The sequence below is a fragment of the Lutra lutra genome, chromosome 7 (assembly GCF_902655055.1).
Source record: "Lutra lutra chromosome 7, mLutLut1.2, whole genome shotgun sequence".
Lineage (NCBI taxonomy): Eukaryota > Metazoa > Chordata > Mammalia > Carnivora > Mustelidae > Lutra > Lutra lutra.
This window is the reverse complement of record NC_062284.1, coordinates 116,574,295-116,599,308: the sequence shown is the minus strand read 5'-3', so window position 1 is coordinate 116,599,308 and position 25,014 is coordinate 116,574,295. Positions and strand designations below refer to the sequence as shown.

The following is a 25,014-nucleotide window of genomic DNA, read 5'->3' as shown; positions in this document are numbered from 1 at the left end:
AGAAGCCCCCATGAATGCCTAACTCCCTTCCAAGGTGGGGCTCAGAAGGCCTCCTCCCCACTTCTGCTGAGGGCCCTGTCTTTTTTTTTTTTTTAAGATTTTATTTATTTGCCAGGGAGAGAGAGAAAGAGAGTACACACAAGCAGGCAGAGAGGCAGGCAGAGGCAGGCAGAGAAGCAGGCTCCCTACCAAGCAAGGAGCCCAATGTGGGACTCCATCCCAGGACCCTGGGATCATGACCTGAGCCGAAGGCAGCCGCTTAAACGACTGAGCCACCCAGGCGTCCCTGAGGGCCCGGTCTTGACAGAATCTGCAGTGTATTTTCAGCCCCTCTACTCACAGCCCTGGCCCCTGTCTGCCCCTCAGCCTGTCTGCACCACCCTTGGTTCCCATCATCCCCACCTCTGTGTCCTTTCAAGAATGCTCTCACACTTTCCTGCTTTTGCTGCTTATCCCAGGAATACCATTCCCTGTAGTCATTGTGCAGTCAGACTCCTATTCATCCTTCAGAGCCCATTCCTCCAGGAAGCCTTCTCTGACTTCCTAGGTTGGCCAGACAGTCCTTGGACACATTCCCACAGCCCCCTGAGCTCATCTCACAAGAGACCTCTCATCAAATTGCAGTTGTCGGTTGATGCTTCTGCCTTGTCCTCCAGATTCAGACCGTTCATGTCTGTGTTCTCAGCATTGATTAAACACGTGTATGTGTCGAGTGCCTGTTAAATGTCAGCACTCTTACAGGCCCTGAGAAACAGCAGAGAACAAAACAGGTTCAGATGGAGCCCCAGTGAATGGCGAGGAGCAGGGCGCCCAGGGCGGGGCGGCTGGACTTCTGGGAATGAAACCCTTGGGCGACAACCAGCTCCCTCAGCCAGTCAACAAACAGTTGTTGGACTCTGGCTCCGGGCCAGCCCTGTGTGAGTGGGAGGGCTGGCTTCAGGGTGCAGCCAGCTGGAAGGACTTCTGAGGCTGGGGCTCGGGGTAGGTGGGCAAATACCCAGAAACTGAGGGTAGCCAGCCATGACCCCAGATTGCCCTTCCCTCTGCCACCCCCCCCCAGCGATGCCACACTGTCCCCTTCCTGGGCTGCCAGGGCTCCCTACAGCCCTGCACTGAGCTTGCTCTGCAGTCTGGTACCCCCAGCTATAAGGGCAGTGCCTACTGCCTCCCACAAGTCCAGAGATGGATGGGGGAAGTCAGAGGGGGCCTTTTGTCCCAGTGGAGCCCCCAGATTAGGGCAGATTTGGGATCCAGATGATGGATCGGGCCCCGGGCCAGCCCTGGGGTTCCATGTCCAGCTCCCAGGAAGCAGGCAGAAACAGCCAGGGGGCTGAACTGAGGGGCCACTGTAAGATCAGCCCGTGTGCGTGTGCATGTGTGTCCGGCCTACCATCCTCAGGCCAACACAGGGATGCAGCCAGCGGAGGCCAGAAGGCAGGAGGGGTGGGGCTACCTGCTTCCCCCCACCACCCCACCTCGTCTGGATGTTTCTGCCCCTGGGAAGGTGGGACAGGATGAGTACAGGCCTGTGGCCCTGACCCAGAGCCACAAAACAAGGAAACAGGGTTTCATAATCCCTGAGCCTGAGGAGGGCGTGGGGGGTGGGGGGGTTGTTGCTATGTTGCTACTGGTGAGGGATTCCCCTGCTTTATTTTATTTCATTGGCAGAACAGTCCGGTGAAGGAGGTGTTTACAGATGAAGACATCGGGGCTCAGAGAATGGGGGTGTATTAGCCCGCTGGGGCTGCCGTCAAGAAATACCACAGACAAGGGGAGGGGGCTTAAAGAGCAAATTTATTTCCTCTCAGTTCTGGAATCTGGAAGTCTGAGATGGGGGTGTCAGCAGGATTGGTTTCTCGTGGGCTCACAGCTGCCTCTCCCTGTGTCCTGGTATGGCCCTTTTTCCCCTCTGCCTGAGCATCCCCAATGTCTCTGCTTAGAAGGACCCCATCCTACTAGATCAGGGCCCCACCCTCCTGACCTCATTTAGCCTTAATCCCCTCTTTAAAGGCCCCGTGTCTCCAGGCACAGTCACATTCTGAGGTACCAGGGGTTAGAGCTTCAACATAGGAACTTCAGGGGACACACGATTCAGCTCATAACAGAGTTGGGAGACTTAATAAGGTTATGCACCAGTAGGAGGCCAAAGTGGGGTTTTTGTTTTGTTTTGTTTTTTTAAAGATTTTTATTTATTTGTTAGAGAGAGAACACAAGCAGGCAGAGTGACAGGCAGAGGCAGAGAGAAAAGTAGGCTCCCTGCTGGACAAGGAGCCCAACGTGGGACTCGATCCCGGGACCCCAGGACCATGACCTGAGCCGAAGGCAGCCGCTCAACCGACTGAACCACCCAGGCGTCCCCCAAAGTGGGGTTTGAACTCAGGTCTGACCGACCCCACAATCTAAGGCTCTTTTTTTCCCATCCCCCACAGCATCCCCACTGACCTGTTTGTAGGAAACCAAGGTCTTGCCTACTCAGCCCCAGCTGTGTTGAACTTGCGGGCAGCAGCCGGCCACAGCGTGCATCACAGGGCTGGCCTGGCAGACAGGGCCAAGATGCCACTGAACCGGCCTGGCTTCTCTGTGGGCCCCGAGCAGGGGGTCAGGAGTCCAGAGCTGGGCATTTGTGCATGTATGTGTGTGCCCAAGAGTGACGAGGACAAAGGCTGGGACATGTGATGGGGGCTCATCTGTGTCTCCTCCCTGAGGTCTGTGCCCTCTCCGCTTGGCAGTCTGGCATCCTCTGCCCTCTGCTTTCACTAGCCTTCAGCCTGAGGCTGGAGCCAGGGCCAGCGGCTCGTGAGAGAAGCCACCAGCTTTCCACAGAGAGACTGGGTCATGCCCTGGCCCTTCTGCTCCCCCATCCCCGAAGCCTACCAGTGACAGCTGGGTGCAAGGTCCTGCCCATCAGGAAAAATCTCACACCAGCCCTGAAGATACCTGGCCCACTATGGCCTCATGACACCTTAATGGAGTGGACCCACTTTGCCCTGGCTATGAGCACATTTCTCCTGGGGGCACAAAGGGGGGAGGAGGAGGGGGAGAGAGGCAGAGGGGTGGGGGGGAGCTGTCTAGGGACAGCAGAAACACCCCTGCCCACCCCACTTGCAGACAAAGCAGGCATCCAGCTGGGCAGACCAAGGGTGTGTCGGGAAGGCTGCCCACACTGCCAGATGAGGTCACCAGGTCTGCTCTCTGCTAGCTGGGTTCCGGGACCCAGCTGCCCCAGGGTGGGGGAAGTGGAGAGCAGCTGTGGCAGGAGGCAGGCCCTTCCTTCACAGGAAGGCTACATGGAGCAGGGCTGCGGAGAAAAAAAGCCAACTCACAGCAGTGGTTTCCCCTTTCCCCCAGCTGTGACGCAACTTGCAGGGGGAACATTCTTTTCCGAGGAAGGCTCTCCAGGAATCATCTCTTTCACCCATGCAGCCCAAAGCCAGAGGGGATCTTGGACATCTGTTTGGCTTCCAAGTCAGGAAACCTGCTCCGCAATGGTGTGGGGGGAGAACCTCACCAGCAGGCGGGAGACCTGGGCTCCAGACCAGGGGAAAACCCTAGCAAGTCACAGAACATCTCCGCCTCCCTGTCCCCGCTCTGAAAACATGTGTTTGTACTCTGATTTTCCAGGCTGTTTGCAGGAACCACACAAGTTCTTGGGTGGGGACAGGGAAGGGAAGCCTCAAATCTTTTTGAAAAGGTAAATAAATTCAGGGCTCGCACGTATGGGCAGGGAGGTCGTCACTGCCAAGGTTGCACAGCCAAGGTGGTAAGTGGACTGAAATCCAGTCTGGGCTCCGCTCCTCAAGGCTGCTCCCTGGCATGGGATCGTGTCCACCCAGAAGAAGGGACACCTTTCCCAAATCTATATGAAGGCATTCTTCGCTCTAGAGGGAGAGCAGGTGAAGTCCCATCTGGGGTTTGCTGAGCCCTGTGCCTATTTTCAGCTCAGTGCGACCGGCGCGACTTCAGCAGAAGCACAGGGGTTCAGGGGGCTTGGTGGAGCAGACGGTAACCATGCGGATGGAGCAAGGAGGCCACCCTGGAGCCTGAGAATGCCTGGAGTTCCTGAGCTGGATTCTCGAAGGATAAGGAGTCAGCCAAGAGTGGAAGGGAACAGAACACCTGCAAGACGGCCCGGAGCCGGTCCTTGGGCCCTTGTGTGTCTCGTGTCTGGTGAAGAGTCATGGACAAACTTTTGTTCTAGCCGTCTGTGCAGGAATATCCAAATAGCCATAGAAGGTAGAGTTTCTCCCTCCTGGGAAGAGGGCAGATTTGTTTCTTCCTGACCAGTATAATGAAATAATATCTCTCACCTTAGAAAATTGTGTCTCCCATCAGGGCAAAAGCTGGGCAGGTTTGCTAGCAGCCTCTTTAAGAAGATCTAGATTTCCTTGGGCTTGAGTTTCCCCAGACCCCAGCATCCATCCGCCTGGGCCCACTGCCACCTCCCCCTCTGGGCCCCTGATGGACCAGGAGACCCCCAAGCCAATGTGAAGCTTATGCATCCCAAGGGTGTTGTGTCTGTCCCCGGGGTCTCAGATCTCCATGGGCAAGCGCCCACGACACTGTGGCGGGTGACCCTGCCGGCACGCTAGTGGGGTACAGACCTTAGACCCTGGCAACTCTTGACAAGGAAGCTAAAGAAAGTGAAAAGTCTCAGAAAAACCAAATCGAAGTGTTCTTATGCAGGGTAACCGGTCACTTCAGGGTGGCTTGAAGAGTTTGGCTGAACGAGAAGTGAGAGATGAGACCAGGCCGGGAATGATCCCGGTTGGCAGCTCACGGAGTCTGGAGAGTCTCCACTCACATGGGATGGAACTAAATGGGGAACAGGCTGGAGGCAGGGGGTCTGCTGAGACCTGCGCAGTGACCCGGGGGAGAGGAGGTGACGTCTGAATTGGGAGGGTGGAGGGATGGGCAGGGAGGGGAACCCTGAGAAGCATTGAGGGGCTAGAAGTGGCAGGATATGATGGAGGGTGTTGAAGGAGGGCGAAGAGTCCTAGGTGGGCTTCTGGATTTTCGTCTTGGGCACGGTGCCGAAGGGATGTGCCATCCGCTGAGATGGAGGGGCGCGGGGGCTGGAGGGGGACAGAAATGCTTCCGCCTCGGCAGAGCACAATGGGATGAAGCCCATGAGACATGTCCACACCCATGAGTTCAAAATGATCTTCATTTTTTTTTTTAAGATTTTACTTATTGGACAGAGAGAGCACAAGCAGGGGCAGGGGCAGAAGGAGAGGGAGAAGCAGACTCCCTGCTGAGCAGAGAGCCCGATGCGGGGCTCAATCCCAGGACCCCGGGATCGTGACCTGAGCCGAAGGCAGACACTTAACTCACTGAGCCACCCAGCCACCCCCAAAATGATTTTTAGAAAGCTATCTGGGTCACCTTTTGAGCAGGAAAGGGGACCAATTCAAAAACTAGGTAAATAAGAGGACAGATGAAGTCTTTTTCCTGCCGTTCCCACATGAGCTAGGCCAGGGCTGTAGCAGGCAAGGGAAATGTCTCCTTCTGAAGTTGCAGCTTATAAACGAGAACAAGCAGATAGAACCAGAATTTCACCTGTTTGTCGTCCCTCGAATTCACGGATACAGGCACCGAGCATCAACAACTACAATCAGAAAGGAGCGAAACTCCGCCAACGTGCCCCCTGAGCAGAGAGCACAGCCCACTTCCAGCCCTGCCAACAGGGGGTCTGCTGGAGCCTCTGGGCCCAGCTGCTGATCGGTGAGAGCCCCGGGGGCAGAGGGACGTGCAGGCGGCAACACAGCGTGCGGTCAGCCAGACCCAGACTGAGAAACTCCACGGACCAACAGCCCCCGCTCTTCGACAGAAACGGCAAAGAAAGGAGATGGGGAGGAAACCTGTAGGTTAAAGGAGCTGAAAAGACAACACCGTTGTTTAAAAAAATTATTTAAATTCAATTTAAAACATGGGGTATATTAGTTTCAGAGGTAGAGGGATTCATCAGTTGCATAGAAAACCCCATGCTCATCACCTCAAGTTGCCCTCCTTCATGCCGGTCATCCGGTCACCCCATCCCCCTACCCCTCCCCTCCAGCAGCCCTGTTTGTTCCCCCTTAGTCAAGTGTCTTATGGTTTTTCCCCCTCTGATTTCGTCTCATTTTATTTTTCCCTCCCTTCCCCTATGTTCACCTGTTTTGTTTAAGTTCCACATGTGAGTGAAATCATGGTATTTTCTTTCTCTGACACTTCTCTTAGCGTAATACCGTCTAGTTCCCTTGATGTCATTGCAAATGGCAAGATTTCATTTATTCTGATGGCTGCGTCCTATTTCAGTGTATAGATATACCACATTGGGGGCGCCTGGGGGGCTCAGTCATGAGGCATCTGCCTTCAGCTCAGGTCGTGATCCCAGGGTCCTGGGATTGAGCCCATCAGGCTCCCTGCTTAGTGGGGAGCCTACGTCTCCCTCTCCCACTCCCCCTGCTTGTATTCCCCCTCTCGCTGTCAAATAAAATCTTAAAAAAAAAAAAAGATATACCACATGTTTTTTATCCATTCATCTGCTGATGGACATCTGGGTTCTTCCCATAGTTTGGCTATTGTGGATGTGGCCGCTGTAAACACCGGGGTGCAGGTGCCCCTTCGGATCACTGCTTGTATCTTTGGGATAAATACCCAGTAGTGGGATTGCTGGGGCATAGGGAAGCTCTATTTTTAACTGTGTGAGGAACCTCCATACTCTTTTCCAGAGTGGCTGTACCAGCTTGCCTTCCCACCAGCAGTTTTAAGTTTCCCCTTCCTCCGCATCCCTGCCAACACCTGTTGTTTCCCGAGTTAATTTTAGCCATTCTGACCAGTGTGAGGTGGTAACTCATTGTGGTTTTGACTTGTATTTCCCTGATGCTGAGTGATGCTGAACATTTTTTCATGTTTACCGTTTTTGTTAAGTGGGCAAGAGTGAACCAGTGTCCAGGGATGCACACGTGTAAGGACACAAAGAATACGGGGAGAGGGGGTATGGGGCAGGGGGCAGGGCTGTGATGGGAATGGAGCAGAAGGCGTTTCTGAGTGGCTGGTGTGGTTAAAGTGTCGACGTGCAAGGAGCCACAGTGCCAATAACCGGTCAAGTATTACTCTGTGGATGTTGTTGTGAAGGTGTTCTTTGGATGGGATTAACATGGAATGGGTGCTAGAGATCATCCTCCATGTGGGTGGGCCCCATCCAATCAGTTGAAGGCCTGTGTAGCGCTAAGTTTGACCTCCTTGAACAAGAAGGAATTCTACTGGGACGCCTGGGTGGCTCAGTTGGTTAAGCAACTGCCTTCAGCTCAGGTCATGATCCCGGTGCCCTGGGATCGAGTCCCACATCGGGCTCCTTGCTCAGCGGGGAGCCTGCTTCTCCCTCAGCCTCTGCCTGCCATTCTGTCTGCCTGTGCTCATTCTCTCTGACAAATAAATAAAATCTTTAAAAAAAAAAAAAAAAAGAAGGAATTCTACCAGCAGATAGCTTTTGTACTTGAACTGTGACTCTCCCCACCCAGGTCTCCAGTCTGCAGACTTTTGTACTTAACTAAGTACTCCACAGTATGTGAATCAATTCTTTAAGATAAACCTCTCCAAATATATGTATGTGCACATGTATATATAAAATTTATATGTATACACATGCTACTGGTTCTGTTTCTGGAGAACTTTGAACTAATACAGTACAGCTGGGAAAGTTCTAGTTCTTGGCTTTAGTGATAGCTACAAGGATGTTCGCCTTATAATTCATTAAGCAATATGTTTGGTTTTCTATGTTTTTATAATGAAAAGGTAAAAAAGAAAAAAGTATCATTTGCATACAGGTATGTTAATGTAGAGAAAGGGGGTTCTTGATGAATATCAGATCAATATTTGAGATTTATGGGGAAGAGAACAGATGGCCACGTTATGCCCTGAATATTTTTGTGTTGGGACTTTGTGCCAGGACACGTCTGTACAATTTGGATAGAATTACAGGAAGAAAAAAACCACTGGTCAGTTGTGACACACATGGAAAGATCAACCTGATTAGAAATCAGAACAGAAAAGGACTTAACAGGAGGGACAGAGAGCCCATTTCCGCCAGGGGCCTGTTGGAACCGTGGGAGGAGAAGAAAAGCCATGGCACTGTGACTTAAGAAATCATCATTTATTTGAGAAACAAAACACTGCCACTCTTAACTTTTGGAACCACAAACAATCAAGCTTCTGTGTTTATTAAATAGATAAGTCTGCTTTCATTCTACAGAGAGGACCCAGAGAAGCAGGATCACAAGGGTGGTTAACAATTTGTGAGAACAGAGGAATAGAGCTTTCTACCATCTGTATCGTGAGGCCTCCTAAAAGCTTTCTTTCACAATTCTCCTTTTCAGGGCCTCCTTTTCTTTGATCATCAGCCAGCCCTCAGGTTCGCCCATCATTGAACATGAGTGGTAAGACACAGCAGGCTTCTTGTACTTGTCACCTAAAACCCTAGAGTGCCCCTAAGTCTTTAGGATAGTAAGAGTTCTTTTCCCTGAAGTCATGAGATTAGCCGCAAGGCCCACCTCCCTGAGGAAGGATAATCCATGATGAAAAATGACCCACTGGAAACCGAAGTATCACCTGGAATTTGTCACAGACATAAGCCTACCGGCCAGTGTCCCAACTTCCAATCCTTAACTCCAAACTTTAAAGGCATCGATTGTTGCTAAAGAAGACATGTTTCATGACATAAAGACGGGGTCATGAGGATGAACACTCGGGTGGGGTCACCTGCTTTCTCTGTGTCTCTCTATCTCCGTAAACAGCACCAGGCGCTATGGCTTACTTTTAAAAACAGCATCACTGACATCTAAGGAGCAAACCACATAATTCCATGTAAGCTGTACAGTTTGGTGGCCTTTTGTATATTCAGAGTTGTGTGAACATTGCCACAATCTGTTTCAGAACACTTTCAATCACCCCAAAAGACCTGCCTACCAATCAGCAATCACTACATCCCCGTTGCCTGCTCTCCCCACTGCCTGCTACCCTCCCGTCTCCACAGATCGGCTTATTCTGCACATTAGCCGTAAAGAGTGACTGGTGACTTGACTCAGACTCAGTGTCCTAACGGGCATCGGTGCCTCGTTCCTTTTTATTTCTCTAGGCTATTCCACTGCATGGATGTAGTTCGTGTTACTGACCCGTCTTCAGCAAGCCCCTTGGGAGTCCCTCCCTGCGTGGGGCACCAGGCCGAGGGAGCCAGGCAGCTCTGCGCCCCGGGAGCTGAGACACCCCCTTCCTCCCCCGTCTGGGAAAGCCAGTCCCGACACTAGCCGTGCCCGATGCTAAACAACACAGACAGATGGGAGAGAGGACTTTCCATGGGGGTGGGAGGGGACAGGAAGAAGTTGAAGAAGGTTCAAGGGCGAAGTGGCCCTTGAGATACACCCTGAGAATCTATCTCATGAGGGAAAAGCACTCTGGGGAGAGAGGACCAGCAGGTCACAAAGGCACAGGAGGCTGAAGAGTCCGGGAGCACAGAGGGGCAGGGACAGCAGGGTGGGGGAGGGGAACAGCAGCTGTGGCCAGGAGCATCAGGGCCAAGTCAGGGGCCTGAAATGAATGCTCAGGTTCAGTGATAAATCTTTATTTCTTTTGTTTAAGTCTTGCCCACTGCTGATAAATAAAGATATAAAAACAATAAAAAATCAAAGTATTTCCTAAACATACTATTCCATCTGGGGCTTCCATCCCTCTTCGATAAAGTCACTCTGAAGACTCAAGAGGTTCCAGCTTCCAATTCCCCAGAACCCTTCACCAGTGGCAGAACCTCCTGCCCCCCGGGGTCAACTTCCTGCTTCTGGAAACAAATGAGCCCAAAAACCTCCTTAAAAAGCAAATATACCTTTCTCCACACTGAGCTTTACCCAGGCCAATGTGTAGTTTTATTGGAACGGCACAGAGGACCGGCACGAGCTGGGGAAGGAGGTAAGGCCCACAGGGTGGGTGGCCCGACCGCATTCCCTAGGCGAGCCCGGAGCCCCTGGGGCGGCCTCCCGCCGGCTCCCCCTCTTCCGACTGAGCACACGTTGTGAGGGACAGTGTTCGCTCGTGGAAAAGCATCAGGAAGGCAGTGTTTCAGTAGTATTGAAGGCACACCTTGTCCATGGCCAACCGTATTCTGTAAGAAGCAGGAAGAAGAGGCTGGTGACCCAGGTCATGTCTGGAGAATGATCCCAAACAACCCAACCCAGAACAGGTCGTCCTTAACGACAGACCCGCCCCACAAGGATCGTGGAGGGAGCATCTAGCCTGAGTTCCTCGACCGGCCGTGAGAGGGAGCCGCTGGCAGAGAAGGCTAGCAGTGCCGCTCCTGCTGGCTTGCAAAGGGACACCGAGCCCGCAGGCCACGTGTGCATTCACCTGTCAATCGGGTAAGGTTCCTCACAAAGGTTGACCAGCACGTACAGGTGTCTCAGAGCGTACTCGTACTAGAGGCAAACAAACCAAAAAAGACAGTCAGACGCCATCGTCTCACCATACTATCACCTCTTGACTTGGGAATATCCCACACTTTTGTGGTTACAGGTGTAAAGCACCTTGACCTGTGGTCCCTGACCTTTTTTCGGGGTTCATGGATCCTCCAGGACCTCTTTTCAGTACCCGAGATGATTTATGGGCTCCCTCCCGTGAAAAAGGCCCTTGGGCCTGGGGGCTAGCAAGCCTCCAAGAGCATGTCGGTACCAGCTCAGGCCTCCCAACAGAGGGCCCACCGTGGCCCCGCTCCCGTCTTACTAGGAACCCCCCGCCCCCCTGCCCACCTGGCTTTGGCTCTGGGAACCTCATTCTGGGAGGAACACACAGAGGAAAGCAGGATGGGAAATGGATGGCCCCAGGGAAAGACTGAGATAACCGTGAATGTTTATCTTGCAAAACCTTCTGGGGGAATGTGAGAACTCTCAGGGGGAAGGAGGAGGAGATCTGCTTTGTGTGATTCCAGAGGGCAAAAGAGTTGGCACCAGAAGACAAAGCATTGATTAAATAAGGGGGACATTCTTCATTATCAAGTAAGAAAAGCACTTTCCTTACAAAGTTAAATACAAGACGAAATAAACTTGAGAGCTTCCAAATAATGGAGAGCCACCTCAAAGTGCCCCGGGCCCCATCTCTGAAGCATTCAGGCATGACCAGGTGCACACACCATGGCCCGACAGGGCTTTCTACAGTGATGGGAATGTTCTATCAAATTCTCTAATTCAGTAGCCGCCAGCCACGTGTGGCTACTGAACACCCAAAATGTGGCTGGAGCGACTAAGAAACCGAGCTTCCCGTTGCATTTCATTTGGCTTAATTTAATTGATCTAAATGTGACTTCAAGCAGCCCTTCGAGGCCAGTAACTACAGCCGGGGAGAGCGTGGCTCTAAAGCAGAAGTTGGCAAACTTCTTCTGGGAAGGGCCGGACGGGAAACATTTTTGGCTTTGCGGGCTGTGTGAACTACTGGAGTCTGCGAGTGTGAAAGTAGCCAGAGAAACTATGCCACAATTACAGCACGGCTGTGTTCCAGTACAACTGTTCTTAAAAACAGGTTGTGGGCAGGATTGGGCTGGGGGCCGGTTGGCTGACCCCCTCCCTAGAAGGCTCTGGGCATCACACGGCGCTGACCACCAACCCGATGTTCTACCAGGGCCTGACTTCAACACTCAATCTCGGGGAGGGGTCAAAACAGACCGGGGTGAGGGAGGGGGTGTGGCAGGGAGACTGCAAAGATGGGAGAGAAGGAACATCCCGTCAGTCAAACACAGGGAGGGAGTTGGGCCACGACTGGTAAACCCCTACCCACTGGACAACTGAATGTTGTCTGGGGCCAGCATTCGTGGTCAGTGATTGGGCTGACCCTCCCCCTCTTGTCCCCATCAAAGGCCTCTGAATGAGTGCACTGTATCCTGAGCCTGGATGGAATCTGCTAGAAGACCATGCACCTTATGAGATTTCCAGTGGCCAATATTCATTTAGCTTTGGAAGTTTAAGACACAGGGAAGGGCTCTGCGGGCCCAGGGTAGGTGGTGTGGTGTGGCCCCGGGCCCAGCCTACCGTGGACAAGTGCCAGTTGAAGCAGCGCGTGCGGAAGTGGGACACAGCGGCCTGGTAGCACTCGTGTGCCCTGAGCTCGGCTCTCCGCGACAGCAGCCCCTCGGCCTCAGCATCTGAGCTGGTGAGCAAGGAGACGATCTTCTGCACTGACTTCTGGATGACGTGCCTTGCCTGCGGAGACACACGTTTTCAAAATGTGCCTTAAGTCACACAGTCTCTCTCGGAACCCTGGATCTGTTAGACCTCTCTTCATGCGGCTTCTCACCTAGCATGTTAAAACAGATGCCAACAGGGGCGCCCGGGGGGCTCAGGTGGGTAGGTGTCTGCCTTCAGCTCAGGTCATGGTCCCAGGGTCTTGGTATTGATCCCGCGTCAGGCTCGCGGGGAGTCTGCTTCTCCCTCTGCCCCTCCCCCTGCTCATGCTCATTCACTTTTTCTCTCAAATAAATAAAATCTTTAAAATATAAAATAAAATAGATGCCAACAGAGGCGTTCTGCAGGAGGCAAGAGATGTGCATGGGAAACTTCTGATAATTGCCAGAAACCTTGAGAAATAGCCTACCTTTTCAGGGTCTTCTGACACGACAGAAACCTATAAATCTATCTCCCTGAACAGCAGGCCTGGCCCACTCTGAGCAAAGGGGGGGTGTAGAGACTGTGCCCCAGAGTAGCCTGCTATCCCCTGAATGGTGCTGTGTGTTCACGGGCACCTTTGCCCATCTAGTCCAGAACCACCAGAAAGAGGGGTACGGGGAGGGGCACTGTTTCCTTCCCAAAGGATGAATAAAAGAAATACCACACTGCAAAATGGGTTTGTTATTATTTCTTAATCAGTTAATATTTTCAAAATCTCAGTGTACGTTTCTGATGCAGCAACTATCACCAGAACACCACTTAGACAACAGCACCCTGGAATCAAAATTTTAGTAGGACCATAAAGAGGTCCCAGACCAACAAGTAGGAGGACCTCTGTAGTACACTAAGACCAGCAAAAATATACCAGACGTGGGACACCGGCTGCCAGGATTACTAGAGACAGGAATTTAAACCGGATCAGAGAGATGTTATCTTTCCTAGAAAACATAGGCTGTGCTCTCGAGTGCCCGAGCGCCGTGCTCGTGAGGCTGGCGAGTCACCACAGAGCCAGCTCTGCTGAAGGAGACCACCTCCGCCTGGTAGCCCAGCGACAGCCCATTCCCCGGGGGCTTCTAGATGTGCAGCTAGAACCAGAAATGCGATTCTGCCACTTCCAAACAATCAGATGAGCTACTGAAGTAGCAATAACAGTTACTGTAAGATTGCTCAAACATTTTAAGGAAGAATCTGAGGCTATAACTACAATTTCCTAAGGCTGCAGAAACTTTATACATTGCATTTAAAAAAAAAAAAAAAACCACGATTAGCTAATAACTCACCAAGTGGCCATATTTAAATGTTTTCTAAGCAACTAGGTACAAAAGAGGGCAAGGCCCACGTGCCATGACCTACTGGCAGATATAGGAGAGAGACAGCCCCGTCCTCTGCTGCCTGCTACCAAAGAGGTCAAGGTCAGTTGACTAATGGAGAATGAAGACAGCCAATGCTCTGCTCACTTGCTTCTCTGTTACATGGAGCACAGAGGCTAGTCTCCTTCCCCACATAATCCCATGTGGCAGGAGGGGTGGCCCTAGAGTGCTGTCACCTAGCTCCAAGTGGTACTGGGTAACCATCAGGAGGCAGAGACCAAGTTCATGCAGGCAGCCCGGTGAGGCTGGGGGCAGTAGCGGGAAATGGTTCCTTGAACCACTACTTACGTCCAAATGCCTGTGGATCTGCTCCACGAGATTCCTGGACTCCTGCAGGTCATTGGTGCTCATCAGCTTCCTTTTCAGGATGGTGAGGGGCACCTCGGGGCTCGGGGTGAGGTCAAGGTGTGTGACCGGAGGCAGGGAGATAGGAGAGCTGGCTTTGTGTTTCATCCCCTGAAACTGCATCACTTTCATGGTGGAGATGGACTGAGGAGAAAGGGAGAGAGCCAGTCTGAGCGGCACACGTCCCGAACGTGTCCTGGATCCTGCCTCTCCGTGGAAGGCTCATAGTTCACGCCACGTGGTTTCAGGACCACTGAAGGGCCACGGGTGCGGCCTGGAAATGCACACTTGGTCCTCAGCAGGTGGCAAGAAAACACATCCGAGCCCCTGAAATCCACCAATGATGAACTTAAAAAATGCTTGGCTTCCTTCGCAGGAGAATTGCTAATTCCATCATGTAGGAAATATAATCACTGCTCCCTCGTCACACAGAGCTTGGACCACGGTCATCTCAGCCAGTGGCAACCCTGGGTCGTGCTGCCCTACCCAGGCTCACCCACCGGGCCACAGCACCCGGGAGCAGGAGGGCACAAAGAACAGGTTAGAGCTGAGGTCTGGGTCCACTGAGCGGGGCAGAGCTAAGCCACAGAGGGCCAGGCTGGCTGACGGTCAGGGCCAAACGGGCACATCAGCCAGGCTCTGCTGCCTGCACAGGTCACTCCAGACTGGACCCCAATCAGAGAAAGAAATGCTGCAAGCAATTCTGTTCTTAAACCAGGCAACAACTGGGGCTCCTGGGTGTCTCGGTCGGTTAATCGTCTGCCTTCAACTCAAGTCATGATCCCAGGGTCCCAGGATCAAGTCTCGCATCGGGCTCTCTGCTCAGCAGGGAGTCTGCTTCTCCCTCAGACCCTACCACCCCATCTTGTGCTCCCTCTCTCTCTCTCTCAAATAAATAAATAAAACTGAAAAAAAAAAAGAATAAAAATAGAACGAAAAATAATCTAAAAAGCTCTAAAACAAAAATGAAATTCACATTAATACATATGAACACATAAGGTTTGGAAAAGATCCATCACAGCTCGTCAACAAAGACCAGGAACAGCCAGTGCGGAAAAATCACAAGGCACACAGGAAGCCCAGGGCAAAGAGCTGTGACCAGATGCCCCCCCTTCCCCTGTCCCACGCAGCCAGGGCTGTGCCACCTCTGATCCCGCCTCCTCGGAGTCACCTTTCCCTTGCCTTCTCTCTGCTCCCTGCTCCACCACTACCACTAAGAAGCCCGGCCTGGCCCAGGGCATCCTGAGGGCACATCTCATGGCCTGTGCCCACCCTGCGGAGTCCCAGGCTCTGGTCCACACTCTGCCCATGAGGAGCTGGAGGCAGCTGGGTTGACCGGCTCACAAGGCCTTCCAGAAGGACAGTGTTTGCATCCAAGGAACAGATCTCAGCCGGTTAGAGCTCAGATGGTAGCAGGCCACCTGAGGAATGGTGTTTGGTCACAGGGACAAGTGCACAAACACCTCCTCTGCACATCACAAGGGTTGCACCACCCCCTACCCCGGGTGACACATAAGGCCCAAGCCTTCAGCAGCACCTGCTGTGACCTCTGTCCAGAGAGCCCTGATAAACTTACCCATTTAACCACTAGGTCCCTTTTGAACATAGCTGGGGTGGGGTGGGCTGGAAGTCCCTAAATCCTAGCCCAAAGTTAAAGGTAATGAGCTGCAGCATGAAGCAACACCACCTGACACTCACAGAGACTTTCAATTCAGCGGCCTCTTACCATGCGCCAGGCCTGCTGAGGGTTTCCGATGCACGACCTTCTTTAACTTTACGCTAAAGCTCTGACCCAGGAGGAAATGGGAGATTCAGAGAAGCAGCTTGCCCCAAATCTCACAACTTTGCAAGGGGGAACCTGGGAAGGTCTGACCCCAGAGCCCAGGCATGATGCCCAGGACTCAGAGCCACACGTTCCCGGGGAGTCGGCCCGAGGCTCCACCGCCATCAGCAGGAGCGGGGGCGGCCCTCCTCACCTTGTTCCCGTACTGCATGACGTGGCTGGTGTTGGTGTGGGACTTCACCAGCTGGTACTGCTTGTGGAGGGTCTCTCTGGTCAAATCCTCCTGCAAAGAGGAAACCATGGAAGTCCTCTGACCATCAGAGCTGACGGCTGGGCCTCGGCGGTGTAGCCAGACCCCTGGGGGCTCACCACATCTGAGTCCTCCATCCAGTTGACGCTGTACCAGTCCCCCAGGTACGTGGACCTCTTCTCATCATAGTAACAGGCGTAGGATGACTCTGTGGGGTTCGCAGCGGTGGTCGCATAAACTAGCAGGGATTTAAGACATCCAGCCGTCACACTCCGTTCTCCGCTGTGGGTCCCACCTGCTGCGTGAGCCTTTCCCTCTTCCCTGGGGCAATCAAAGCTACCAGCGCAGGGAGGGTGAAAGGGCACGACTGTACCCAGCCCTGTGAGTTCGGTTACAGAAACTGTCTAAAATTAAATGTGGAAGAAAAGAGGAGCTGGTCCATAGACACTTTCTGTAGGAATAAGCAAGCACACGTGCTCAGTGGGACGCCAAGCTATTTTAGAAAAACGCTAAAAGATTTTAATAGCTCTGGAAACTCAAAGAACATGTATCTAATTTCATTTCTGGAGAAAATTACCATGTACTGAATGAACACTTTGACTGAACATATGTAATAGCCACCATTTACTCTCTAGCTATTATGGGCTCAGAATGGTGCTGGGCAAATGTCAGCACTTAAAATGCACCTCTCCCCCCAGACAGGCACTGTCTTTATCCTCATTTTACGGATGGGATAACAGAGGGTCAAAGAGGGTAAGTCAACTGCCCACGATCAGCAGCCAGCAAGCAATGCATCGCAAAGCTGGTCCAAAGACTATGTGATTTTGGACTTAAGTAGCTTCACCAAGACCTGGAAGAGGACCATGAGGCTTCCATCAGATTCTTTACTCCTGGACCACTAATATCAAAGAGAAGTCCAGAGCTGCTCCCAGGGAAGCCTCTTCCCCGACTTCTAGGGGCTACCCTAGGCCGCTACTTCCATAGACCACTTGGTTCTTCATGTCGGCAGAATCGGGGAATGACCAACTGTGCCACCGAGCAACCTGCTCAGCTGGCCTGGCTTGGAGGCCAGTGCTCCTATCACCTACCGTTGATGTCGGTGGGCAGGTGCTTCATCATGGACCCAGACTCACAAGCTTCAATGTAGAAGACCATCTGTGAGGCGAACAAGACAGGTGACCTCACATGCTGGCCAGGCACAGACCTCACACAGACGCTACTCTGGCCCTGCCCACTCTTCTCGCCCATTCCTAAGGGTCTTTTACTCTTGCTTCTGGGAGAGATCTCTGTTGGGAGAGGCTGCTGCTGGAGGCTACAGAAGCTGTTGTCAGACAAACCAGAAGGACTCCAATCTATCCATAACTAACAGACTAAAATGATCTATTAGTTGAAATGATGCAGGGCAAATGGTGCCACAGATAATGCTTAAGAGAATCGTTCCTCCATCCTATGCAGGGAGACCATGCGGCAGGCCAATTTCCACATTTCTATCCCATATGTGTTCAGACCATTCAGTTTGTATAAAGGCTGCTACAGGGACGGGCCAGGGCCAAATAAGATGGCGGTGTTTTCCTCCCCAGTGACTCCCAAACTGGAGTCAATGCTAAGAACAGTGGTCTTCAAAGCGTGGTCCCCAGACCATTAGAGTCAGTGTCAGCTCAGTTCAGTTCTCAAGCCTCACCCCAGGCCTCTGAGTCAAACTCTGTAGGTGGGTCCACACTGTGTTTTAACTAGAGCTTTAGTGATTCTGAGATAACAGCTAAAGCCCTAGAGTCACTAAGGGTGAATCCTGGAAAACCAGTGGTCAAGACTGATCACAAGGACACTCTCCAGAAAACAACCATTTGGAGTTGGGGTGTCGTGGGGAGGGTCGGCTCTGCGTCTCCTGCCTTCCTCACACTCCTCCCCACCAGGCCACCCCAAGTGCTGATGTTACCTTTTGGTACATTTTGTGTTCATACATGTAACGGATGGTCTCATTCAGATCCTTCACGTGAAGCTGAAAGGTAAGAATACTGACATGTGGACCAACATATCAAGAGAAACCATTTGCTGGAGAACCCACTAATAAAGCCCTAATGCTGCTTTGTAAATTCTTATTTACTGGCCCTTAGAAAGAATCACAGTGGGGGCGCCTGGGTGGCTCGCAGTGGGTTAGGCCTCTGCCTTCGGCTCAGGTCATGATCTCAGGGTTCTGGGATCGAGCCCCGCATCAGGCTCTCTGCTCAGCGGGGAGCCTGCTTCCCCCTCTCTCTCTGCCTGCCTCTCTGCCTACTTGTGATCTCTCTGTCAAATAAATAGAAAATCTTAAAAAAAAAAAAGAAAGAAAGAAAGAAAGAAAGAATCACGGTGACCAGCTGCATTACCCCAAAATGGTACCTCGCATTTTTATTCAAATATTTAAAAGGGGGGAAAGAATGTACTTTCTCATTCTTTATTTTGTCTGGAGCGTTCAGAGGCTGGGTTCTATTATTGCCTCTAGTGCCACGTACCCAAGTCTGGTGACAGTTTACTGAAGCTGGGATATAAAGAGAAATATATGCAAAACCTGAGATGCTTCTAGATAGATTTCAGGCCGCTAAGCGTGGCCCCTATACTCGCTTGCCACACACAGAAATCAACCCTGGTAGAACACTAGAAATACACATCACAGTCTGAATGTCAACCCTGAGCTTTGGCCAGTCTCCTACTTTGTCCTCACAATGTTAAGAAAAACTGGATACCTGGATGGCTCAGTTAAGCATCTGCCTTCGGCTCAGATCATGATCTCGGGGTCCTGGGATTGATCCCACATCTGGCTCCCTGCTCAAAGGGAGCCTGCTTCTCCCTCTCCCTCTGCCTGCCACTCCCCTGCTTGTGCTCTCTCTCTCTGACAAATAAATAAAAAATGTTAAACAAAAAACAATGTTAAGGGAAACTCACGTCATCATTTGGAAACACCAGTATGCCAGTAGCTCCATGATCGGTGAAGTAAATGAACACATGATCCCGGGGGCCACTGCCAAGAGAGGGTGACAGACAAGGAGAGTCAAACCAATTCCTATCCCCATTTCCATTTCTCTGAAAAGCTGCTGTGAGAAAGAAGAGCCTTGAGGACTATAGTCTCCCAATGAAGAGGAACACAGGGCCTGCTATAGGCCCTCACCCTCCACTCCTGTAGAGGGTTACCTTGAACCACAAGGCACATGGAGAGCTTCAAAGCTACGAATGATGGCTGGGGAGGAGGGCACATTCGCTGAGCAGTCAGTCATAGGACCAGGTGTGATTCAAATTGGGGGAGGGGGGTCCTTTGGTAATTGGGCCCCATGCCAGCAGCCACACTCTCCAACCAGATTGCCCCCAAATGAGGAAGGAAGCCAGGACACACAGAGGAACACAGTCCTTCAGCTCTGACTCCTTCCCTTCTGGGCCCCTCAGCCTGCACACCGACTGCCCCCTCCATCTGCCTGCCCACACACTTCCCCATGCCTGCCCTTTCCCTCCTGAGAGGAACAGCACCACTGAGACAGTCTGAGGCATGGCACCCGAGTCCCTGCCATCACTGAGAAGTGCCGCATGAAGGGACGCTACACATCTCTGACCCACAGCCTGCGGCAAGCAGTGGGGCTGGTTTTCCCCAGCACAAAGGCTGGTGCTATCTGTGTGCATGAATGTGCTCCTCTCCCCACCAGGCTGACCTCGAACATGGCACGGAACTGGCAGGCCAGACCCTCTGACACGACCGGCTGCGAGGCTCCGTGCCTGTCTCAGTGTATCCCGCTGGTGGCGGAACATACCAGCTCTAGGATCCGTGGACAGCAAAAAAGCAGTGGGTTCAAGTGACAGGGAACATTTCATTAACAATAATGAGGGATGGGGCGCCTGGGTGGCTCAGTGGGTTAAAGCCTCTGCCTTCGGCTCAGGTCATGATCCCAGAGTCCTGGGATCGAGCCCCACATCAGGCTCTCTGCTCTGCAGAGAGCCTGCTTCCTCCTCTCTCTCCCTGCCTGCCTCTCTGCCTACTTGTGATCTCTGTCTGTCAAATAAATAAATAAAATCTTTAAAAAAAAACCCAAAAAACAATAATGAGGGATCCTAGCTCCTTGGGTGAATTCAGGACACAAACAGGCTCCCCAAAAAAGCTGCCAACTCTGCACAGCCTGTCTTAAGTCAGGACAGAGCTCCCGGCTCTGTCACTTCTCAGTAGGAGACAGGCCAAGAGTAAAGAACGCCACCTCTTCTGGGTCCCAAGGCATTCAGAAAAGTGTGGGAGCCACAAAACAGACATTACCTCTTCAAGACCTTTCCAGATCCTTTGCCCTTCACTGCTTCCTCATCACCTCTCAAGACGGCGAGGAAATTCTGCGGGGTGACGTCCTACAAAGAGTTGAAGTGAAAACCAGCTGCAGCTGTCATTCTCAATCTGAGTGTCTGCGGAGTCTGTGGCAGACCCGGGCCTGCGCTCCACCCTCTTCAAGGCTCCAGCTTTAACTGCGAACACTTTGGAGCCAGGTAAGACCCAAAGCAAGGCCAGTGTTTCTGGGGCCTGTGCATGATCCCTTGTCAAATACCCTTGCCTTTGGCTGATGGCAACTGAGCAAGCTTTCCATTCTTTCCTGACCATTACAAAGTCCAGGTAGAGAAACCCAAAGATGCGGGGAGGTAGGGACAAACAGCAGAGGAAGAGCAAAGCACCCCCAGAGGCACAGCAAAAAGGGAGGGAAACTTCAGCCCTGGGCCTCCCTTTGCGTCCATTATGCAGCCTAGAAGGTCAATTCCCAAGGATGCTTGATTTCCTTAAAGATTAAAGATAACACTGGGGGCACCTGGCTCAGGTCATGATCCCAGGGTCCTGGGATCCAGCCCTCTGTCAGGCTCTCTGCTCAGCAGGGAGCCTGCTTCTCCCTCTCCCTCTGCCTGCTGCTCTGCCCACTTATGCTCTTTCTCTCTCTCTGTCAAACAAATAAAATCTTTAAAAAAAAAAAAAAAAGGTAACATGGATGTCTGATCATTTAAAAAAAGCAATCCAGAAAACTATAAAAGTCGGGGGGGGGGGGGGGGGAATCTTACCTAAAATCTTACCAACAATCTTACAACCTAAGATTCCAGACATTTCCTTATCTCACTATATAAAAATAATTTCATAAAAATGGGATCATCGATATTACACGTATGATGTGTTCAATTTAAGTGTACTTGAATTTAAAAGAAACTAAAAGAACTGCTGAATTTTGGATAAATGCTTCTTTACCACCAGGAATATTAGTTCCTACACAATCCCTCTGAAATCAGGAAAGAGAGACTGTGGCAAACTATAAGGCGGCATCATTACAGAGCTTTTTAAAAAAAAATGTGTCAATTAATACGACTTGAAATCGATTAGGAGGGATTTAATTCGGAAGTGACATACAATAAATAATTAATGAAAACCTATCTTCAGCAAAATCCAGGGATACGCTGCACCAGGGCTGGTGCTGAGAACACTGATTTTCAGAAAACAGCACCAATCTATAATTGGATTAGCACCAAGACCTTAAGAAAATCAGGTATTACTGAGGGAAATCTATTTTCAGGCTTAAAAAAGTGTAAGACTAGAAACTAAAGATCAGTAGACTAACTCTTCTCCCCATGTTTTCCCTCGGCTTTCTTACAAAACTCTCAGAAATCATTCCTCAAGCATGAATCTTACTAGAAACATGAAGCAATGACCAGAGATCAGTCTAGTGAGGTTCTGACCCTGGAAATGCAAGAATGAGGGGAAAACCATCCCCGGAACGGAAACGGCTCGTGCTGCCTCCAGCCCGCGCCCCTCACCTCACCGGTGTAGTCCTTCAGGACCCCAGCATACACATCGGAGCCATTGGGTCTGTTGATCACGATTCCTGGCGTGGGGTTCCTGAAGACCAAAGGATACCTCTGAAGCAGGCAATGGGACATGTCTTGGAAATCTCTCTTCAAAAATACACCCCCGTATGTATATAAGCAGAAAGTGACTGTGTTTGCCAAAGCCGTGTCTCATCGCCCACATGGTCGCCCACATGCCAGGGGCTACAGAGCAGGAGTGGGGGGTGGGGGGGCTGGTCTCAGGCAGCCCACAGGCCTTGAGTTCTTGGCAGGAGTGGTGAAGGGCTGTCCTGGAAACTGAGGACAGGTGTGCCTGGCCTCCTGTGGCAACCATATAGCATCCTGGGGCCAAGACCTGAGCAAAAGGCCTCTCAGAGCAAAACTAGAGAGAAAGCCAGGACAAAAGACAAGACTTTAAGACAAGAGCTGAAGACGTGAACACTCAGAATGGATTACGAGCCATCCTAGGGTCACTCCACCTTGGCTCGAGCAGGGAAAACAAGGAGTGGAGAGATAAGCACCGGTCACGTGTGGTACCCACCTGCTGCCCCTGATCTCCAAGAAATCAGAGAAGCAGGCGTGAGGTTGTAAAACTGAATCAACAAATAATGAAAGCAAACAAGCACAGAAGCAAAGGGTCGTCGGATCTAAGCTACAAACCAGAACCTTCTAGGCACAGGGCTGTGGAGGTATCCCCTGTGTGCTGACCACCCCGCCCCTCGACCATGTCTGGGGGTCAGGATCAAGCACCGCAGGATCCAATGGTGAGTTCTCTAAGCCCAGAAGGAACCTATACTTTAAACTCTTCCAAAGCACCAGCCCCGAACACCCTTCAGTGCCCATTTCCTATGCCGCTGCCACTAGCAACGCACCCTGGCTATGCTCCAAGTTCTATAGGAAGTAGCCCTGTGGGATTCCATCTGTGGGTCTGTTCACATCCTAAGGTCTGCATTCTAACGCTAATTCTAAAGATTCCTGTGAGTTTATATGCGCTTAAGAAAATTATATCCTGGCAGGGGGTAGGAGCACGCCTGGGTGGCTCAGTGAGTTCAGCGTCTGACTCTTGGTTCCAGCTCAGGTCATGCTTTCAGGGTCCTGAGATCAAGCTCCCAGGTCAGGCTCCACGTTCAGTGTAGAGTCTGCTTGAGAGTCTCTCCCTCTGCCCTTCTACTGTCCCCACTAGTGTATACGTGTTCTCTCTCTAAAATAAATAATCTCTTAAAAAATGCTAAGAAAAAATTAGACACATATATATATACATATGTGTGTGTGTGTGTGTGTGTGTATATATATATATATATACTTTTTTCCCCCCCGAATTCACCATCAAGTTCAAGACACTGCCTACTTACTCTTCTGAGTTGGCTATGTCATCATACATCATCACAATGATCTGCTCATCAGGAATCCCATTTCGGTGAACGATCTGGTAGGCATGGCATGCATCCGCCTAGGAGAAATGATTTCATCAAGTGTTAGATTTTGCCCAGAAGGAAGCAGAATTTGGAGTTCTAAGGAGCAACACATTCTTTCTCAATAGAAGACATGCTCTGAATCATTCCCTATTGGTCAGGTATTTAAATGATTTTAAAACACATATATTAATATTTCTTTCAACCCAATTTTTAAACTTTCCCCACCTTGCCCATTATCCACAGTCTCATCTGTCTGGAAGTTGGCATAGATGTGGACTACACATGGACAGGCAGGCACACACAGCACCAGCGCTATGGGTGACCAGGGCCTTAGGAGGTGCTGGATATTTTATTTCTCTTTTCCACACCAAGTAAAAGTCCCCTGAAAGCACTGAGCTATGTCCAAGGAACGGAATGATGAACTGCAGGTCAAGGCTTACTTCTGTATCAAACAGGATTCTTCTGATTCAAGTAACTTCCGCCGGCAAAGCTGCGGTTCAGAGAATTGAGTAAAAACTCAGAAGTTCAGCTCAGGAATTGACAGGAGGAACGCACTATATACTCTTTAGCTTAAAAAAATAACAATGAGGAGCACCTGGGTGACTCAGTGGGTTAAAGCCTCTGCCTTCGGCTCAGGTCATGATCTCGGGGTCTTGGGAATGAGCCCCGCATCGGGCTCTCTACTCAGCAGGGAGCCTGCTTCCCTTCCTCTCTCTCTGCCTACTTGTGATCTCTGCCTGTCAAATAAATAAATAAAATCTTTAAAAAAAAATAACAATGATGGCAAGGGTGACAACATTAGGGATGAAAGACAAGCTTTGTTAATGTGACTCCTTGTCCTTAAAAGGGTGAAGACATTCTTTGCTTCCTTTCCCAGATGACACGTGGTATACTCCAGGACATGGGAGTCACTTGAGGACCAGAAGAAAAATGCCCCCCAACTTTCTGCTTCTGTTTCATGGTATCTTTCAAGAACAAAGACATAGGGGACCTGGGGTGGCTTAGTCCCGTTAAGTGTTTGACTCTGGATTTTGGCTCAGGTCACGATCTCAGGATCGTGAAACAGAACCCTGCGTCAGGTTCCACACTCGGTGTGGTGTCTGCTTGAGATCCTCTCCCTTCTCCCTCTGCCTTTCCCCCTGCTTGTGTGCTCTCTAAAATAAGTAAATCTTAAAAAAAAAAAAAAAAAGGAACGAACAAAGACATAAGCATGAAGAGAATAAAGAGCCCAGCTATCTGCCTCTCTAAGGAAGAGCGTTAGGAACTGGTCCTCCTGCACACGTTACACTCTCCGCATCACCAAGCACGGCAGTAAAGCCTTACAGCCAACCCCTTTCCCCACGGATACCTCACAGGACTTCACAGCCACAATGGTGTTAAATACATAGTCATTGAACACCGGGTGGACGAGTCCAGGGTCTGGCCCTTGGGAGCTGCTGGAGGAGCGGACAGCTGCATAAACACGAACTCTCATACATGTGTCGACTTTCTAGTACTTGTCAGGCACCAGGCTGGGACTTCTACACATTATGTCAATGATTCTCGTAGCAACCCTACACGGTCAAGGTAATGATCCCCACTTTATAGATAAGGAAACGGGAGCTTAGGGAGGGGAGGAGACCTGCCTGAGTCACCTAGCTCTGAGTGAGATACCTCTGGCACTCTGACTCCAGAACTTGACATGACTAATCATGAAAGTTAGAGAAGCCTGGGGAGCGTGAACAGCTGAAAATCTAAAGAAGTCATTTGAAAATAATGACTAAGTATTTCATATGTACACAAACTGTTAAAACATTTAAATCCTTGTTTCTGTGGAATAATGAGAATCCTCAACACCAGCTATGGTAAG

The 25,014-nt window shown here is 51.0% G+C and overlaps 2 protein-coding genes across 3 annotated transcripts in view; one reads left to right on the top strand and one right to left on the bottom strand.

The window, feature by feature from the left end:
• Positions 1-297: 297 nt before the first annotated feature.
• LOC125104797 (uncharacterized) lies at positions 298-4,473 on the top strand. The gene is made up of 2 exons (XM_047737614.1): positions 298-2,153; positions 2,365-4,473. Exon 2 carries the CDS (start codon positions 2,676-2,678, stop codon positions 3,693-3,695), a length of 1,020 nt encoding a protein of 339 aa, XP_047593570.1. The 5' UTR covers positions 298-2,153; positions 2,365-2,675; the 3' UTR covers positions 3,696-4,473.
• A 5,400-nt stretch (positions 4,474-9,873) lies between these two features.
• The window catches only part of LGMN (legumain), a 33,425-nt gene continuing 18,284 nt past the window's right edge, over positions 9,874-25,014 (bottom strand). For both annotated transcript variants that reach the window (XM_047737517.1, XM_047737518.1), the window contains exons 3-14: positions 23,103-23,200; positions 21,721-21,802; positions 20,198-20,283; positions 18,850-18,925; positions 17,864-17,926; positions 17,016-17,082; positions 16,047-16,165; positions 15,871-15,960; positions 13,838-14,038; positions 12,045-12,215; positions 10,375-10,442; positions 9,874-10,132 (exon numbers count right to left, since the gene is read on the bottom strand). In XM_047737517.1, the coding sequence (XP_047593473.1) occupies positions 10,090-10,132; positions 10,375-10,442; positions 12,045-12,215; positions 13,838-14,038; positions 15,871-15,960; positions 16,047-16,165; positions 17,016-17,082; positions 17,864-17,926; positions 18,850-18,925; positions 20,198-20,283; positions 21,721-21,802; positions 23,103-23,200 (1,164 nt within the window). In that variant the 3' untranslated portion in view covers positions 9,874-10,089. The remainder of the gene's footprint in view (positions 10,133-10,374; positions 10,443-12,044; positions 12,216-13,837; positions 14,039-15,870; positions 15,961-16,046; positions 16,166-17,015; positions 17,083-17,863; positions 17,927-18,849; positions 18,926-20,197; positions 20,284-21,720; positions 21,803-23,102; positions 23,201-25,014) is intronic.